The 20,231-nt window shown below is 43.3% G+C and overlaps 1 protein-coding gene across 2 annotated transcripts in view; it reads right to left on the bottom strand.

Annotated features, from left to right (window-relative positions):
* The window catches only part of LOC124042207 (macrophage mannose receptor 1-like), a 70,140-nt gene that overhangs the window by 2,806 nt on the left and 47,103 nt on the right, over positions 1-20,231 (bottom strand). The window contains exons 24-30 of one of the 2 annotated variants that reach the window (XM_046360621.1): positions 16,163-16,198; positions 15,881-15,974; positions 15,504-15,736; positions 14,242-14,407; positions 13,501-13,674; positions 3,051-3,167; positions 1,816-1,980 (exon numbers count right to left, since the gene is read on the bottom strand). In XM_046360621.1, coding sequence (XP_046216577.1) covers positions 1,816-1,980; positions 3,051-3,167; positions 13,501-13,674; positions 14,242-14,407; positions 15,504-15,736; positions 15,881-15,974; positions 16,163-16,198 — 985 coding nt within the window. Of the gene's footprint in view, positions 1-1,815; positions 1,981-3,050; positions 3,168-13,500; positions 13,675-14,241; positions 14,408-15,503; positions 15,737-15,880; positions 15,975-16,162; positions 16,199-20,231 lie in introns of those variants that run through there. The other variant, XR_006840052.1, reaches the window with a different exon arrangement.

Genomic DNA, 20,231 nt, shown 5'->3' with positions numbered 1-20,231 from the left:
TTATTTCACCTTTATTTAATCAGGTAAACTAGTTGAGAACAAGTTCTCATTAACAACTGCGACCTGGCCAAGGTAAAGCAAAGCAGTGCGACACAAACAACACAGAGCTACACATGGGATAAACAAGGGCTCAGCCAATAACGCAATAGAAAAAAAGGAAAGTCTATATACAGTGTGTGCAAATGGCATGAGGAGGCAAGGCAACAAAAAAAGCCCATAGTAGTGAAGTAATTACAATTTAGCAAGTTAGCACTGGAGTGATAGATGAGCAGATGATGATGTGAAAGTTGAAATACTTGTGTGCAAAAGAGCAGAAAAGTACATAAAAACAATATGGGGATGAGGTAGGTAGATTGGGTGGGCTATTTACAGATGGGCTACGTACAGCTGCAGCGATTGGTAAACTGCTCAGATAGCTGATGTTTAAAGTTAGTGAGGGAAATATAAGTCTCCAGCTTCAGGGATTTTTGCAATTCTTTCCAGTCATTGGCAGCAGAGAACTGGAAGGAAAGGCGGCCAAAGGACGTTGGCTTTGGGGATGGCCAGTGAGATATACCTGCTAGAGTACATGCTATGGGTGGGTGTTGTTATCGTGACCAGTGAGCTGAGATAAGAGGGAACATTACCTAGCATCAACTTATAGATGACCTGGAGCCAGTGTGTCTGGCGACGAATATATAGCGAGGGCCAGCCGACTAGAGCATACAGGTCGCAGTGGTGGGTGCTATAAGAGTATTTGGTGACAAAATGGATGGCACTGTGATAGACTGCATCCAGTTTGCTGAGTAGAGTGTTAGAAGCTATTTTGTAAATGACATCGCCGAAGTGAAGGATCGGTAGGATATTCAGTTTTAAGAGGGTATGTTTGGTGCCGTGAGTGAAGGAGGCTTTGTTGCGAAATAGGAAGCCGATTCTAGATTTAACTTTGGATTGGAGATGCTTAATGTGAGTCTGGAAGGAGAGTTTGCAGTCTAAGCAGACACCTAGGTATTTGTAGTTGTCCACAGTGGTTAATTGACAGAGTGGTTAATTGGGCAAGTAGCCGCGGGGGGTGTGGAGCTGTTGATCGGTGTTGGGGTAGCCAGGAGAAAAACAAGGCCAGCCGGTGAGAAATGGTTATTGAAATTCTCCATTATTGTGGATTTATCGATGGTGACAGTGTTACCTAGCCTCAGTGCAGTGGATAGTTACGAGGAGGTGCTCTTATTCTCCATGAACTTTACAGTGTCCCAAAACGTTTTGGAGTTAGAGCTACAGGATGCATATTTCTGTTTGAAAAGCTAGTCTTTGCTTTCCCGACTGACTGCGTGTATTGGTTCCCGACTTCCCTGAAAAGTTGCATATCGCGGGGACTATTCGATGCTATTGCAGTCCGCCACAGGATGTTTTTGTGCTGGTCGATGGCAGTCAGGTGTGGAGTGAACAAAGGTCTATATCTGTTCTTAGTTCCACATTTTTTAAAGGGGCATGCTTATTTAAGATGGTGAGGAAATTACTCAACCTCGTCTTTCCTACAGATGTATGGTCTGTCTCAACCTCGTCTTTCCTACAGATGTATGGTCTGTCTCAACCTCGTCTTTCCTACAGATGTATGGTCTGTCTCAACCTCGTCTTTCCTACAGATGTATGGTCTGTCTCAACCTCGTCTTTCCTACAGATGTATGGTCTGTCTCAACCTCGTCTTTCCTACAGATGTATGGTCTGTCTCAACCTCGTCTTTCCTACAGATGTATGGTCTGTCTCAACCTCGTCTTTCCTACAGATGTATGGTCTGTCTCAACCTCGTCTTTCCTACAGATGTATGGTCTGTCTCACCTTTGGGCTTCTTGCAGATGTATGGTTTATCATCCCACCTGGAGGCAGTGCCCCAAGTCCCATCGGAGGATAGCATATATCCATAGAAATAGGAAGAGTCCTGAGGCTGTCCCTCTGCCCAGTTAATGTAGTCCAGCAGTGGTTGGTCTTGCCACTTCCACTGACCTGCAACAGTTAGTCATGTAGTTACCTGCACACTTACAAAAAAATGGTGACAGCCGAAGAACCATTTTGGAACCCTTTTATTATAAAAGTGTAGGTGTGTTTTGTACAGGCCTATCTAGAAGGATTGGTAGTTACCTAGGTGTGTTTTGTACAGGCCTACCTAGAAGGATTGGTAGTTACCTAGGTGTGTTTTGTACAAGCCTATCTAGAAGGATTGGTAGGTACCTAGGAGTGTTTTGTACAGGCCTATCGAGAAGGATTGGTAGTTACCTAGGTGTGTTTTGAACAGGCCTATCTAGAAGGCTTGGTAGTTACCTAGGTGTGTTTTGTACAGGCCTACCTAGAAGGATTGGTAGTTACCTAGGTGTGTTTTGTACAGGCCTACCTAGAAGGATTGGTAGTTACGTAGGTGTGTTTTGTCCAGGTCTATCTAGAAGGATATGTAGTTACCTAGGTGTGTTTTGTACAGGCCTACTTAGAAGGATTGGTAGTTACCTAGGTGTGTTTTGTAAAGGCCTACCTAGAAGGATATGTAGTTACCTAGTTGTGTTTTGTACAGGCTTATCTAGAAGGATTGGTAGTTCCCTAGGTGTGTTTTGTAAAGGCCTATCTAGAAGGATTGGTAGTTACCAAGGTGTGTTTCGTACAAGCCTATCTAGAAGGATTGTTTCTAGGTGTGTGTTGTAAAGGCCTATCTAGAAGGATTGGTAGTTATCTAGGTGTGTTTTGTACAGGCCTATCTTGAAGGATTGGTAGTTACCGAGGAGTGTTTTGAACAGGCCTATCTAGAAGGATTGGTAGTTACCTAGGTGTGTTTTGTACAGGCCAATCTTGAAGGATTGGTAGTTACCTAGGTGTGTTTTGAACAGGCCTATCTAGAAGGATTGTTTCTAGGTGTGTTTTGAACAGGTCTATCAAGAAGGATTGGTAGTTACCTAGGTGTGTTTTGAACAAGTCTATCTAGAAGGATTGGTAGTTACCTAGGTGTGTTTTGAACAGGCCAATCCAGAAGGATCGGTAGTTACCTAGGTGTGTTTTGAACAGGTCTATCTAGAAGGATTGGTAGTTACCTAGGTGTGTTTTGTACAGGCCAATCCAGAAGGAGGAGTAGCTGTCTTTAAGAACCTCCAGGTTGCTCTTTATGAAGCGGAGTTCTTCAGGATCCTCGATGCTCACCAGAGACGCCTCTTCACACACAGTGAAGTATGGTGTTAATCCACACACAGTGAAGTATGGTGTTAATCCACACACAGTGAAGTATGGTGTTAATCCACACACAGTGAAGTATGGTGTTAATCCACACACAGTGAAGTATGGTGTTAATCCACACACAGTGAAGTATGGTGTTAATCCACACAGTGAAGTATGGTGTTAATGAAGTATGGTGTTAATCCACACACAGTGAAGTATGGTGTTAATCCACACACAGTGAAGTATGGTGTTAATCCACACACAGTGAAGTATGGTGTTAATCCACACACAGTGAAGTATGGTGTTAATCCACACACAGTGAAGTATGGTGTTAATCCACACACAGTGAAGTATGGTGTTAATCCACACACAGTGAAGTATGGTGTTAATCCACACACAGTGAAGTATGGTGTTAATCCACACACAGTGAAGTATGGTGTTAATCCACACACAGTGAAGTATGGTGTTAATCCACACACAGTGAAGTATGGTGTTAATCCACACACAGTGAAGTATGGTGTTAATCCACACACAGTGAAGTATGGTGTTAATCCACACACAGTGAAGTATGGTGTTAATCCACACACAGTGAAGTATGGTGTTAATCCACACACAGTGAAGTATGGTGTTAATCCACACACAGTGAAGTATGGTGTTAATCCCACACAGTGAAGTATGGTGTTAATCCACACACAGTGAAGTATGGTGTTAATCCACACACAGTGAAGTATGGTGTTAATCCACACACAGTGAAGTATGGTGTTAATCCACACACAGTGAAGTATGGTGTTAATCCACACACAGTGAAGTATGGTGTTAATCCACACACAGTGAAGTATGGTGTTAATCCACACACAGTGAAGTATGGTGTTAATCCACACACAGTGAAGTATGGTGTTAATCCACACACAGTGAAGTATGGTGTTAATCCACACACAGTGAAGTATGGTGTTAATCCACAGTGAAGTACAGTGAAGTATGGTGTTAATCCACACACAGTGAAGTATGGTGTTAATCCACACACAGTGAAGTATGGTGTTAATCCACACACAGTGAAGTATGGTGTTAATCCACACACAGTGAAGTATGGTGTTAATCCACACACAGTGAAGTATGGTGTTAATCCACACACAGTGAAGTATGGTGTTAATCCACAGTGAAGTATGGTGAACAGTGAAGTATGGTGTTAATCCACACACAGTGAAGTATGGTGTTAATCCACACACAGTGAAGTATGGTGTTAATCCACACACAGTGAAGTATGGTGTTAATCCACACACAGTGAAGTATGGTGTTAATCCACACACAGTGAAGTATGGTGTTAATCCACACACAGTGAAGTATGGTGTTAATCCACACACAGTGAAGTATGGTGTTAATCCACACACAGTGAAGTATGGTGTTAATCCACACACAGTGAAGTATGGTGTTAATCCACACACAGTGAAGTATGGTGTTAATCCACACACAGTGAAGTATGGTGTTAATCCACACACAGTGAAGTATGGTGTTAATCCACACACAGTGAAGTATGGTGTTAATCCACACACAGTGAAGTATGGTGTTAATCCACACACAGTGAAGTATGGTGTTAATCCACACACAGTGAAGTATGGTGTTAATCCACACACAGTGAAGTATGGTGTTAATCCACACACAGTGAAGTATGGTGTTAATCCACACACAGTGAAGTATGGTGTTAATCCACACACAGTGAAGTATGGTGTTAATCCACACACAGTGAAGTATGGTGTTAATCCACACACAGTGAAGTATGGTGTTAATCCACACACAGTGAAGTATGGTGTTAATCCACACACAGTGAAGTATGGTGTTAATCCACACACAGTGAAGTATGGTGTGGTGTTAATCCACACACAGTGAAGTATGGTGTTAATCACAGTGAAGTATGGTGTTAATCCACACACAGTGAAGTATGGTGTTAATCCACACACAGTGAAGTATGGTGTTAATCCACACACAGTGAAGTATGGTGTTAATCCACACACAGTGAAGTATGGTGTTAATCCACACACAGTGAAGTATGGTGTTAATCCACACACAGTGAAGTATTGGTGTTAATCCACACACAGTGAAGTATGGTGTTAATCCACACACAGTGAAGTATGGTGTTAATCCACACACAGTGAAGTATGGTGTTAATCCACACACAGTGAAGTATGGTGTTAATCCACACACAGTGAAGTATGGTGTTAATCCACACACAGTGAAGTATGGTGTTAATCCACACACAGTGAAGTATGGTGTTAATCCACACACAGTGAAGTATGGTGTTAATCCACACACAGTGAAGTATGGTGTTAATCCACACACAGTGAAGTATGGTGTTAATCCACACACAGTGAAGTATGGTGTTAATCCACACACAGTGAAGTATGGTGTTAATCCACAGTGAAGTATGGTGTTAACACACAGTGAAGTATGGTGTTAATCCACACACAGTGAAGTATGGTGTTAATCCACACACAGTGAAGTATGGTGTTAATCCACACACAGTGAAGTATGGTGTTAATCCACACACAGTGAAGTATGGTGTTAATCCACACACAGTGAAGTATGGTGTTAATCCACACACAGTGAAGTATGGTGTTAATCCACACACAGTGAAGTATGGTGTTAATCACACACAGTGAAGTATGGTGTTAATCCACACACAGTGAAGTATGGTGTTAATCCACACACAGTGAAGTATTGGTGTTAATCCACACACAGTGAAGTATGGTGTTAATCCACACACAGTGAAGTATGGTGTTAATCCACACACAGTGAAGTATGGTGTTAATCCCACACAGTGAAGTATGGTGTTAATCCACACACAGTGAAGTATGGTGTTAATCCACACACAGTGAAGTATGGTGTTAATCCACACACAGTGAAGTATGGTGTTAATCCACACACAGTGAAGTATGGTGTTAATCCATTTACTTTCTTTACGGTTTGTTCTACCCAAAGAAGAAGAAAACTGCATCCCAATTCCAGTTCATGGAAAACTGCATCCCAATCCCAGTTCATGGAAAACTGCATCCCAATTCCAGTTCATGGAAAACTGCATCCCAATCCCAGTTCATGGAAAACTGCATCCCAATTCCAGTTCATGGAAAACTGCATCCCAATCCCAGTTCATGGAAAACTGCATCCCAATTCCAGTTCATGGAAAACTGCATCCCAATTCCAGTTCATGGAAAACTGGATCCCAATTCCAGTTCATGGAAAACTGCATCCCAATTCCAGTTCATGGAAAACTGCATCCCAATTCCAGTTCATGGAAAACTGCATCCCAATCCCAGTTCATGGAAAACTGCATCCCAATTCCAGTTCATGGAAAACTGCATCCCAATTCCAGTTCATGGAAAACTGCATCCCAATTCCAGTTCATGGAAAACTGCATCCCAATTCCAGTTCATGGAAAACTGCATCCCAATTCCAGTTCATGGAAAACTGCATCCCAATCCCAGTTCATGGAAAACTGCATCCCAATTCCAGTTCATGGAAAACTGCATCCCAATTCCAGTTCATGGAAAACTGCATCCCAATCCCAGTTCATGGAAAACTGCATCCCAATTCCAGTTCATGGAAAACTGCATCCCAATTCCAGTTCATGGAAAACTGCATCCCAATTCCAGTTCATGGAAAACTGCATCCCAATTCCAGTTCATGGAAAACTGCATCCCAATTCCAGTTCATGGAAAACTGCATCCCAATTCCAGTTCATGGAAAACTGCATCCCAATTCCAGTTCATGGAAAACTGCATCCCAATTCCAGTTCATGGAAAACTGGATCCCAATTCCAGTTCATGGAAAACTGCATCCCAATTCCAGTTCATGGAAAACTGCATCCCAATTCCAGTTCATGGAAAACTGCATCCCAATCCCAGTTCATGGAAAACTGCATCCCAATTCCAGTTCATGGAAAACTGCATCCCAATTCCAGTTCATGGAAAACTGCATCCCAATTCCAGTTCATGGAAAACTGCATCCCAATCCCAGTTCATGGAAAACTGCATCCCAATTCCAGTTCATGGAAAACTGCATCCCAATTCCAGTTCATGGAAAACTGCATCCCAATTCCAGTTCATGGAAAACTGCATCCCAATTCCAGTTCATGGAAAACTGCATCCCAATCCCAGTTCATGGAAAACTGCATCCCAATTCCAGTTCATGGAAAACTGCATCCCAATTCCAGTTCATGGAAAACTGCATCCCAATCCCAGTTCATGGAAAACTGCATCCCAATCCCAGTTCATGGAAAACTGCATCCCAATTCTCCCCTTTTCTCCCTGAAGCGTTCACCATTTCACTCCACACCAGGATGTAAAAGCATTAGATAGGTGTATCCGTCTGGGTACTAAAGCATTAGATAGGTGTATCAGTCTGGGTACTAAAGCAGTAGATAGGTGTATCAGTCTGAGTACTAAAATCATTAGATAGGTGTATCAGTCTGTGTCCTAAAGCATTAGATATGTGTATCAGTCTGTGTCCTAAAGCATTAGATAGGTGTATCAGTCTGTGTCCTAAAGCATTAGATAGGTGTATCAGTCTGGGTACTAAAGCATTAGATAGGTGTATCAGTCTGTGTCCTAAATCATTAGATAGGTGTATCAGTCTGTGTCCTAAAGCATTAGATAGGTGTATCAGTCTGTGTCCTAAAGCATTAGATAGGTGTATCAGTCTGGGTACTAAAGCATTAGATAGGTGTATCAGTCTGTGTCCTAAAGCATTAGATAGGTGTATCAGTCTGGGTACTAAAGCATTAGATAGGTGTATCCGTCTGGGTACTAAAGCATTAGATAGGTGTATCCGTCTGGGTACTAAAGCATTAGATAGGTGTATCAGTCTGGGTACTAAAGCAGTAGATAGGTGTATCAGTCTGAGTACTAAAATCATTAGATAGGTGTATCAGTCTGTGTCCTAAAGCATTAGATAGGTGTATCCGTCTGGGTACTAAAGCATTAGATAGGTGTATCAGTCTGGGTACTAAAGCAGTAGATAGGTGTATCAGTCTGAGTACTAAAATCATTAGATAGGTGTATCAGTCTGTGTCCTAAAGCATTAGATAGGTGTATCCGTCTGGGTACTAAAGCATTAGATAGGTGTATCAGTCTGGGTACTAAAGCAGTAGATAGGTGTATCAGTCTGAGTACTAAAATCATTAGATAGGTGTATCAGTCTGTGTCCTAAAGCATTAGATAGGTGTATCAGTCTGTGTCCTAAAGCATTAGATAGGTGTATCAGTCTGTGTCCTAAAGCATTAGATAGGTGTATCAGTCTGGGTACTAAAGCATTAGATAGGTGTATCAGTCTGTGTCCTAAATCATTAGATAGGTGTATCAGTCTGTGTCCTAAAGCATTAGATAGGTGTATCAGTCTGTGTCCTAAAGCATTAGATAGGTGTATCAGTCTGGGTACTAAAGCATTAGATAGGTGTATCAGTCTGTGTCCTAAAGCATTAGATAGGTGTATCAGTCTGGGTACTAAAGCATTAGATAGGTGTATCCGTCTGGGTACTAAAGCATTAGATAGGTGTATCCGTCTGGGTACTAAAGCAGTAGATAGGTGTATCAGTCTGGGTACTAAAGCAGTAGATAGGTGTATCAGTCTGGGTACTAAAATCATTAGATAGGTGTATCAGTCTGTGTCCTAAAGCATTAGATAGGTGTATCCGTCTGGGTACTAAAGCATTAGATAGGTGTATCAGTCTGGGTACTAAAGCAGTAGATAGGTGTATCAGTCTGAGTACTAAAATCATTAGATAGGTGTATCAGTCTGTGTCCTAAAGCATTAGATAGGTGTATCAGTCTGTGTCCTAAAGCATTAGATAGGTGTATCAGTCTGTGTCCTAAAGCATTAGATAGGTGTATCAGTCTGGGTACTAAAGCATTAGATAGGTGTATCAGTCTGTGTCCTAAATCATTAGATAGGTGTATCAGTCTGTGTCCTAAAGCATTAGATAGGTGTATCAGTCTGTGTCCTAAAGCATTAGATAGGTGTATCAGTCTGGGTACTAAAGCATTAGATAGGTGTATCAGTCTGTGTCCTAAAGCATTAGATAGGTGTATCAGTCTGGGTACTAAAGCATTAGATAGGTGTATCCGTCTGGGTACTAAAGCATTAGATAGGTGTATCCGTCTGGGTACTAAAGCATTAGATAGGTGTATCAGTCTGGGTACTAAAGCAGTAGATAGGTGTATCAGTCTGAGTACTAAAATCATTAGATAGGTGTATCAGTCTGTGTCCTAAAGCATTAGATAGGTGTATCCGTCTGGGTACTAAAGCATTAGATAGGTGTATCAGTCTGGGTACTAAAGCAGTAGATAGGTGTATCAGTCTGAGTACTAAAATCATTAGATAGGTGTATCAGTCTGTGTCCTAAAGCATTAGATAGGTGTATCCGTCTGGGTACTAAAGCATTAGATAGGTGTATCAGTCTGGGTACTAAAGCAGTAGATAGGTGTATCAGTCTGAGTACTAAAATCATTAGATAGGTGTATCAGTCTGTGTCCTAAAGCATTAGATAGGTGTATCAGTCTGTGTCCTAAAGCATTAGATAGGTGTATCAGTCTGTGTCCTAAAGCATTAGATAGGTGTATCAGTCTGGGTACTAAAGCATTAGATAGGTGTATCAGTCTGTGTCCTAAATCATTAGATAGGTGTATCAGTCTGTGTCCTAAAGCATTAGATAGGTGTATCAGTCTGTGTCCTAAAGCATTAGATAGGTGTATCAGTCTGGGTACTAAAGCATTAGATAGGTGTATCAGTCTGTGTCCTAAAGCATTAGATAGGTGTATCAGTCTGGGTACTAAAGCATTAGATAGGTGTATCCGTCTGGGTACTAAAGCATTAGATAGGTGTATCCGTCTGGGTACTAAAGCAGTAGATAGGTGTATCAGTCTGTGTCCTAAAGCATTAGATAGGTGTATCAGTCTGTGTCCTAAAGCATTAGATAGGTGTATCAGTCTGTGTCCTAAATCATTAGATAGGTGTATCAGTCTGTGTCCTAAATCATTAGATAGGTGTATCAGTCTGTGTCCTAAAGCATTAGATAGGTGTATCAGTCTGGGTACTAAAGCATTAGATAGGTGTATCAGTCTGGGTACTAAATCATTAGATAGGTGTATCAGTCTGTGTCCTAAAGCATTAGATAGGTGTATCAGTCTGGGTACTAAAGCATTAGATAGGTGTATCAGTCTGGGTACTAAAGCATTAGATAGGTGTATCAGTCTGGGTACTAAAGCATTAGATAGGTGTATCAGTCTGGGTACTAAAGCATTAGATAGGTGTATCAGTCTGGGTACTAAAGCATTAGATAGGTGTATCAGTCTGGGTACTAAAGCATTAGATAGGTGTATCAGTCTGGGTACTAAAGCATTAGATAGGTGTATCAGTCTGGGTACTAAAGCATTAGATATGTGTATCAGTCTGGGTACTAAAGCATTAGATAGGTGTATCAGTCTGGGTACTAAAGCATTAGATAGGTGTATCAGTCTGGGTACTAAAGCATTAGATAGGTGTATCAGTCTGGGTACTAAAGCATTAGATAGGTGTATCAGTCTGGGTACTAAAGCATTAGATAGGTGTATCAGTCTGTGTCCTAAATCATTAGATAGGTGTATCAGTCTGGGTACTAAAGCATTAGATAGGTGTATCAGTCTGGGTACTAAAGCATTAGATAGGTGTATCAGTCTGGGTACTAAAGCATTAGATAGGTGTATCAGTCTGGGTACTAAAGCATTAGATAGGTGTATCAGTCTGGGTACTAAAGCATTAGATAGGTGTATCAGTCTGGGTACTAAAGCATTAGATAGGTGTATCAGTCTGTGTCCTAAATCATTAGATAGGTGTATCAGTCTGGGTACTAAAGCATTAGATAGGTGTATCAGTCTGGGTACTAAAGCATTAGATAGGTGTATCAGTCTGGGTACTAAATCATTAGATAGGTGTATCAGTCTAAAGCATTAGATAGGTGTATCAGTCTGGGTACTAAAGCATTAGATAGGTGTATCAGTCTGGGTACTAAAGCATTAGATAGGTGTATCAGTCTGGGTACTAAAGCATTAGATAGGTGTATCAGTCTGGGTACTAAAGCATTAGATAGGTGTATCAGTCTGGGTACTAAAGCATTAGATAGGTGTATCAGTCTGGGTACTAAAGCATTAGATAGGTGTATCAGTCTGGGTACTAAAGCATTAGATAGGTGTATCAGTCTGGGTACTAAAGCATTAGATAGGTGTATCAGTCTGGGTACTAAAGCATTAGATAGGTGTATCAGTCTGGGTACTAAAGCATTAGATAGGTGTATCAGTCTGGGTACTAAAGCATTAGATAGGTGTATCAGTCTGGGTACTAAAGCATTAGATAGGTGTATCAGTCTGGGTACTAAAGCATTAGATAGGTGTATCAGTCTGGGTACTAAAGCATTAGATAGGTGTATCAGTCTGGGTACTAAAGCATTAGATAGGTGTATCAGTCTGGGTACTAAAGCATTAGATAGGTGTATCAGTCTGGGTACTAAAGCATTAGATAGGTGTATCAGTCTGGGTACTAAAGCATTAGATAGGTGTATCAGTCTGGGTACTAAAGCATTAGATAGGTGTATCAGTCTGGGTACTAAAGCATTAGATAGGTGTATCAGTCTGGGTACTAAAGCATTAGATAGGTGTATCAGTCTGGGTACTAAAGCATTAGATAGGTGTATCAGTCTGGGTACTAAAGCATTAGATAGGTGTATCAGTCTGGGTACTAAAGCATTAGATAGGTGTATCAGTCTGGGTACTAAAGCATTAGATAGGTGTATCAGTCTGGGTACTAAAGCATTAGATAGGTGTATCAGTCTGGGTACTAAAGCATTAGATAGGTGTATCAGTCTGGGTACTAAAGCATTAGATAGGTGTATCAGTCTGGGTACTAAAGCATTAGATAGGTGTATCAGTCTGGGTACTAAAGCATTAGATAGGTGTGTCAGTCTGGGTACTAAAGCATTAGATAGGTGTATCAGTCTGGGTACTAAAGCATTAGATAGGTGTATCAGTCTGGGTACTAAAGCATTAGATAGGTGTATCAGTCTGGGTACTAAAGCATTAGATAGGTGTATCAGTCTGGGTACTAAAGCATTAGATAGGTGTATCAGTCTGGGTACTAAAGCATTAGATAGGTGTATCAGTCTGGGTACTAAAGCATTAGATAGGTGTATCAGTCTGGGTACTAAAGCATTAGATAGGTGTATCAGTCTGGGTACTAAAGCATTAAAGCATAAAGCATTAGATAGGTGTATCAGTCTGGGTACTAAAGCATTAGATAGGTGTATCAGTCTGGGTACTAAAGCATTAGATAGGTGTATCAGTCTGGGTACTAAAGCATTAGATAGGTGTATCAGTCTGGGTACTAAAGCATTAGATAGGTGTATCAGTCTGGGTACTAAAGCATTAGATAGGTGTATCAGTCTGGGTACTAAAGCATTAGATAGGTGTATCAGTCTGGGTACTAAAGCATTAGATAGGTGTATCAGTCTGGGTACTAAAGCATTAGATAGGTGTATCAGTCTGGGTACTAAAGCATTAGATAGGTGTATCAGTCTGGGTACTAAAGCATTAGATAGGTGTATCAGTCTGGGTACTAAAGCATTAGATAGGTGTATCAGTCTGGGTACTAAAGCATTAGATAGGTGTATCAGTCTGGGTACTAAAGCATTAGATAGGTGTGTCAGTCTGGGTACTAAAGCATTAGATAGGTGTATCAGTCTGGGTACTAAAGCATTAGATAGGTGTATCAGTCTGGGTACTAAAAGCATTAGATAGGTGTATCAGTCTGGGTACTAAAGCATTAGATAGGTGTATCAGTCTGTGTCCTAAAGCATTAGATAGGTGTATCAGTCTGGGTACTAAAGCATTAGATAGGTGTATCAGTCTGTGTCCTAAAGCATTAGATAGGTGTATCAGTCTGGGTACTAAAGCATTAGATAGGTGTATCAGTCTGGGTACTAAAGCATTAGATAGGTGTATCAGTCTGTGTCCTAAATCATCAGTCTGGGTGCCACCTTTCTTCCAACAATTCAGTCAACCAGTCCAGACTTGGAGGAGAATGGGAGAGAATGGGAGATGGGCCCTGTCCAAAAAATGCACCATTTTATAACGGCACCCCGTATAAGGCCTGGCATATTGAATGTGAACGCATGTACCCTGAAGAGTTCTGAATGTAATGTGTTACATGGCCTCAAATCTCCTCTCTCTCCTGACAAGTCAACTTGTCAGAAATCACGGGGATTCAATAGGACGGCATTTTTCGACACACCCTTGGATTTGAGGCTCCTCCTACCTTTACGTGTACAGCTGGTGGAGGCGTCGGCCCACTCTATGTCATTAATGACGAAGCTGTAGCAGTGCCCTCTGAAAGGCAACCAGAACCAGGGAGTGTTTCTACCACTGATCTCCTCCTGCTCCTCCTGGATACATTCCCCAGGGTACTGGGGTGGGGCCGTGGGCGGGACGGCTGTGGGGAACAAACCAAAAGGATTACAGCACTGCACAGGGATTAACCAATAGGATATCCTCTCTGGGAGACACTAGCCAATGGTATTACGGAGCAGCATAAGGACCAACCAATAGGATCCTTCCCAGCCTGCTGCTTTCACACACTGGGGTAGGTACCTGTCTCACCTGGGGACTACCAACAGACTGGGGTAGGTACCTGTCTCAGCTGGTGACTACTAACACACTGGGGTAGGTACCTGTCTCACCTGGGGACTACCAACACACTGGGGTAGGTACCTGTCTCACCTGGTGACTACTAACACACTGGGGTAGGTACCTGTCTCACCTGGAGACTACTAACACACTGGGGTAGGTACCTGTCTCACCTGGTGACTACTAACACACTGGGGTAGGTACCTGTCTCACCTGGTGACTACTAACACACTGGGGTAGGTACCGGTCTCACCTGGTGACTACTAACACACTGGGTTAGGTACCTGTCTCACCTGGGGACTACTAACACACTGGGGTAGGTACCTGTCTCACCTGACAACTACTAACACACTGGGGTAAGTGACTGTCTTACCTGGGGACTGCTTACACACACTGGGGTAGGTGTTGTTACAAAGGGCTGTCTTCCAGGTGCCTTCCACATCCAGGTAGACACAGGGCCGGTCTCTGCTGGGCTCGTCTTGGGCCCACCGGTTCATGCTCAAGGGCCAGCCGTCCATCCACCTGAAGTAGCCGTGCGTCTGAAAAAACAAACCACTACAGCTGTAAGTCAGTTGGTAGAGCACGGCGCTCCCAACGTCACTCTCATGGGTTTGATTCCTGCTGGCACCGCCCTGACGATCTGAACTCCATGTTACATTACAGTACTCCAGCCTTTCCTGACGATCTGAACTCCATGTTACATTACAGTACACTAGCCTTTCCTGATGATCTGAACTCCATGTTACATTACAGTACACTAGCCTTTCCTGACGATCTGAACTCCATGTTATATTACAGTACACTAGCCTTTCCTGACAATCTGAATCCCATGTTATATTACAGTACTATACTATAGTATTACTACAACCAGTCTCTATCACCCCTCAGATACTATAGTATTACTACAACCAGTCTCTATCACCCCTCAGATACTATAGTATTACTGATGTACCAACCAGTCTCTATCACCCCTCAGATACTATAGTATTACTGATATACCAACCAGTCTCTATCACCCCTCAGATACTATAGTATTACTACAACCAGTCTCTATCACCCCTCAGATACTATAGTATTACTACAACCAGTCTCTATCACCCCTCAGATACTATAGTATTACTACAACCAGTCTCTATCACCCCTCAGATACTATAGTATTACTACAACCAGTCTCTATCACCCTCAGATACTATAGTATTACTACAACCAGTCTCTATCACCCCTCAGATACTATAGTATTACTGATGTACCAACCAGTCTCTATCACCCCTCAGATACTATAGTATTACTGATATAACAACCAGTCTCTATCACCCCTCAGATACTATAGTAATACTGATGTACCAACCAGTCTCTATCACCCCTCAGATACTATAGTATTACTACAACCAGTCTCTATCACCCCTCAGATACTATAGTATTACTGATGTACCAACCAGTCTCTATCACCCCTCAGATACTATAGTATTACTGTAACCAGTCTCTATCACCCCTCAGATACTATAGTATTACTTATGCTCCATCATGTCTTGAGTATAGATATGTTCCAAGTTTCACCCAGAATCCAACAGTACCAATAACCTGCCTGTTCTGAGGAGGAGCCCGTTGCACCTGAAGAGACAGCTAGTACTGTACCTCATTCCTATTGAGTCCAATCCACAGTGGTGTCTGCAGCTTCAGAGCCTGCAGCTCCAGGTAGGCTACTGACAGTTCATCCAGGGTGCTAGCCAGCTGGCCCTCCTCAGCCTCACACTGCATCCGGGCTTCGGGCCATGTCCTGTTCTGGGGCAGCACCTTGTAGGAGTCGTTGGCCAGCTTCACCCAGCCTCTAGGTAACACTGTCGGTGTCGGGACTGGGATGCCTGAGTCTAGGAGGACAGAGCAACACTTAGTCACATTACAAATCACAGGGCCGAGGATGGAGACAAAAAGGAGGAGGAAGAAGAGGATGAAGAGTAGGGGAGAGAAAGAAGGAGAGAGCGAGAGAAGAGGAGGAGAATGTCTGTTCTCACCAACTTTACGCTGACAGATGAAGCCGTGTGGTTCGTTGCAGGACCTGATTTCCCATTTTCCCAAGATGGAGGAGGAACTGGCCATCACAATACACTGTGAGACAAAGATGATCAATATCGACAACATTCACAGTCACAGACTTAATTCCCTCATATCCTAGAGCTTTGAGCAAAATGTAAGTCTAGCACTTTAAATAATACATTATTAATATGTTATTATATCCGATTTATTGTGTGTAATTCTCATTTTGAATGGTGATAGTTAGTTTAAATTGATCTTACCCGACTAGCCTGAGAGGAAAGCATATCCATGTACCACTACAATTAGAAATGGTATACGTTAGTGGTATTCATTAAGAAATTGTTCTAGAGATAAAGTAAACGATGGGGATTTAATCAATGTGTTTCAGTATAATGTGTAAACGATAGGGATTTAGTCAATGTGTTTCAGTATAATATGTATTTAAACATATGTACAGTAGGCCTGTCGGTGTGTATACAAAATGTTTAGCTGGTGAAAGTATACCCCTTGTATTCACATTTTGCTGTTTTAAAATTACATTAATTGTTTTTGTCAAAAATGTTCAAGCACATTTGGTTGGAAATCTTTGATGGAGAAGCAATATTCAAACTTTGTTTCTGTTTTTTTAAGCAGATTAAAGTCAGGATTGAGACTGGGCCATTCACTCTACACCTATTGGAAAGCCATTCTGGTGTGTCTTTGGCATTCACATGTGTGTAATTAGGATTTCTTGTCCCTGGGATAGTTCAAGAATGTCTTGTTCCTGGGATAGTCCCAGGGCTTTCTTGTCCCTGGGATAGTCCCAGGGCTTTCTTGTCCCTGGGATAGTCCCAGGGCTTTCTTGTCCCTGGGATAGTCCCAGGGCTTTCTTGTTCCTGGGATAGTCCCAGGGTATCTTGTTCCTGGGATAGTCCCAGGGCTTTCTTGTTCCTGGGATAGTCCCAGGGCTTTCTTGTTCCTGGGATAGTCCCAGGGCTTTCTTGTTCCTGGGATAGTCCCAGGGCTTTCTTGTTCCTGAGATAGTCCCAGGGCTTTCTTGTTCCTGGGATAGTCCCAGGGTATCTTGTCCCTGGGATAGTCCCAGGGCTTTCTTGTCCCTGGGATAGTCCCATGCTATCTTGTTCCTGGGATAGTCCCATGCTTTATTGTCCCTGGATAGTCCCAGGGTTTCTTGTTCCTGGGATAGTCCCAGGGTTTCTTGTTCCTGGGATAGTCCCAGGGTTTCTTGGTCCCTGGGATAGTCCCAGGGTTTCTTGGTCCCTGGGATAGTCCCAGGGTTTCTTGGTCCCTGGGATAGTCCCAGGGTTTCTTGTTCCTGGGATAGTCCCAGGGTTTCTTGGTCCCTGGGATAGTCCCAGGGTTTCTTGGTCCCTGGGATAGTCCCAGGGTTTCTTGGTCCCTGGGATAGTCCCAGGGTTTCTTGTCCCTGGGATAGTCCCAGAGTTCTCAGAAGACAGAGGTAATCTTTCCTATTCTTTTTTACCTGGGCTCTGCTCATGGCATGTCTTTTGATCCTGACACCTTCCCCAAAGAGGCATTGACCAAGTATGATCTCTGGGGTGTTTCCAACCAGTATGATCTCTGGGGTGTTTCCAACCAGTATGAACTCTGGGGTGTTTCCAACCAGTATGAACTCTGGGGTGTTTCCAACCAGTATGAACTCTGGGGTGTTTCCAGCCAGTATGAACTCTGGGGTGTTTCCAACCAGTATGAACTCTGGGGTGTTTCCAACCAGTATGAACTCTGGGGTGTTTCCAACCAGTATGAACTCTGGGGTGTTTCCAACCAGTATGATCTCTGGGGGGTGTTTCTCTGGGGTGTTTCCCAGTATGATCTCTGGGGTGTTTCCAACCAGTATGATCTCTGGGGTGTTTCCAACCAGTATGAACTCTGGGGTGTTTCCAACCAGTATGATCTCTGGGGTGTTTCCAACCAGTATGATCTCTGGGGTGTTTCCACCAAGTATGATCTCTGGGGTGTTTCCAACCAGTATGAACTCTGGGGTGTTTCCAACCAGTATGAACTCTGGGGTGTTTCCAACCAGTATGATCTCTGGGGTGTTTCCACCAAGTATGAACTCTGGGGTGTTTCCACCAAGTATGAACTCTGGGGTGTTTCCACCAAGTATGAACTCTGGGGTGTTTCCACCAAGTATGACCTCTGGGGTGTTTCCAGACAGTATGACCTCTGGGGTGTTTCCAGACAGTATGACCTCTGGGGTGTTTCCAGACAGTATGACCTCTGGGGTGTTTCCAGACAGTATGACCTCTGGGGTGTTTCCAGACAGTATGACCTCTGGGGTGTTTCCAGACAGTATGACCTCTGGGGTGTTTCCAACCAGTATGATCTCTGGGGTGTTTCCAACCAGTATGATCTCTGGGGTGTTTCCAACCAGTATGATCTCTGGGGTGTTTCCAACCAGTATGATCTCTGGGGTGTTTCCAACCAGTATGATCTCTGGGGTGTTTCCAACCAGTATGATCTCTGGGGTGTTTCCAACCAGTATGATCTCTGGGGTGTTTCCAACCAGTATGAACTCTGGGGTGTTTCCAACCAGTATGATCTCTGGGGTGTTTCCAACCAGTATGAACTCTGGGGTGTTTCCAACCAGTATGATCTCTAGGGTGTTTCCAACCAGTATGATCTCTGGGGTGTTTCCAACCAGTATGATCTCTGGGGTGTTTCCAACCAGTATGATCTCTGGGGTGTTTCCAACCAGTATGAACTCTGGGGTGTTTCCAACCAGTATGAACTCTGGGGTGTTTCCAACCAGTATGATCTCTGGGGTGTTTCCAACCAGTATGATCTCTGGGGTGTTTCCAACCAGTATGATCTCTGGGGTGTTTCCAACCAGTATGATCTCTGGGGTGTTTCCAACCAGTATGAACTCTGGGGTGTTTCCAACCAGTATGAACTCTGGGGTGTTTCCAACCAGTATGATCTCTGGGGTGTTTCCACCAAGTATGAACTCTGGGGTGTTTCCAACCAGTATGAACTCTGGGGTGTTTCCACCAAGTATGAACTCTGGGGTGTTTCCACCAAGTATGAACTCTGGGGTGTTTCCACAGACAGTATGACCTCTGGGGTGTTTCCAGACAGTATGACCTCTGGGGTGTTTCCAGACAGTATGACCTCTGGGGTGTTTCCAGACAGTATGACCTCTGGGGTGTTTCCAGACAGTATGACCTCTGGGGTGTTTCCAGACAGTATGATCTCTGGGGTGTTTCCAACCAGTATTCCAGACCAGTATGATCTCTGGGGTGTTTCCAACCAGTATGATCTCTGGGGTGTTTCCAACCAGTATGATCTCTGGGGTGTTTCCAACCAGTATGATCTCTGGGGTGTTTCCAACCAGTATGAGACCAAGTATGAGATCTGGGGTGTTTCCAACCAGTATGATCTCTGGGGTGTTTCCAACCAGTATGAACTCTGGGGTGTTTCTACCAAGTATGATCTCTGGGGTGTTTCTACCAAGTATGAACTCTGGGGTGTTTCTACCAAGTATGATCTCTGGGGTGTTTCCAGACAGTATGACCTCTGGGGTGTTTCCAACCAGTATGATCTCTGGGGTGTTTCCAACCAGTATGACCTCTGGGGTGTTTCCAGACAGTATGATCTCTGGGGTGTTTCCAACCAGTATGATCTCTGGGGTGTTTCCAACCAGTATGATCTCTGGGGTGTTTCCAACCAGTATGATCTCTGGGGTGTTTCCAACCAGTATGATCTCTGGGGTGTTTCCAACCAGTATGATCTCTGGGGTGTTTCCAACCAGTATGATCTCTGGGGTGTTTCCAACCAGTATGAACTCTGGGGTGTTTCCAACCAGTATGATCTCTGGGGTGTTTCCAACCAGTATGATCTCTGGGGTGTTTCCAACCAGTATGATCTCTGGGGTGTTTCCAACCAGTATGATCTCTGGGGTGTTTCCAACCAGTATGATCTCTGGGGTGTTTCCAACCAGTATGATCTCTGGGGTGTTTCCAACCAGTATGACTCTGGGGTGTTTCCAACCAGTATGATCTCTGGGGTGTTTCCAACCAGTATGATCTCTGGGGTGTTTCCAACCAGTATGATCTCTGGGGTGTTTCCAACCAGTATGATCTCTGGGGTGTTTCCAACCAGTATGATCTCTGGGGTGTTTCCAACCAGTATGATCTCTGGGGTGTTTCCAACCAGTATGATCTCTGGGGTGTTTCCAACCAGTATGATCTCTGGGGTGTTTCCAACCAGTATGATCTCTGGGGTGTTTCCAACCAGTATGATCTCTGGGGTGTTTCCAACCAGTATGATCTCCTGGGGTGTTTCCAACCAGTATGATCTCTGGGGTGT

Source organism: Oncorhynchus gorbuscha, linkage group LG08 (assembly GCF_021184085.1).
Source record: "Oncorhynchus gorbuscha isolate QuinsamMale2020 ecotype Even-year linkage group LG08, OgorEven_v1.0, whole genome shotgun sequence".
In the NCBI taxonomy this organism is placed as follows: domain Eukaryota; kingdom Metazoa; phylum Chordata; class Actinopteri; order Salmoniformes; family Salmonidae; genus Oncorhynchus; species Oncorhynchus gorbuscha.
This window is presented reverse-complemented; position numbering and strand designations above follow the sequence as displayed.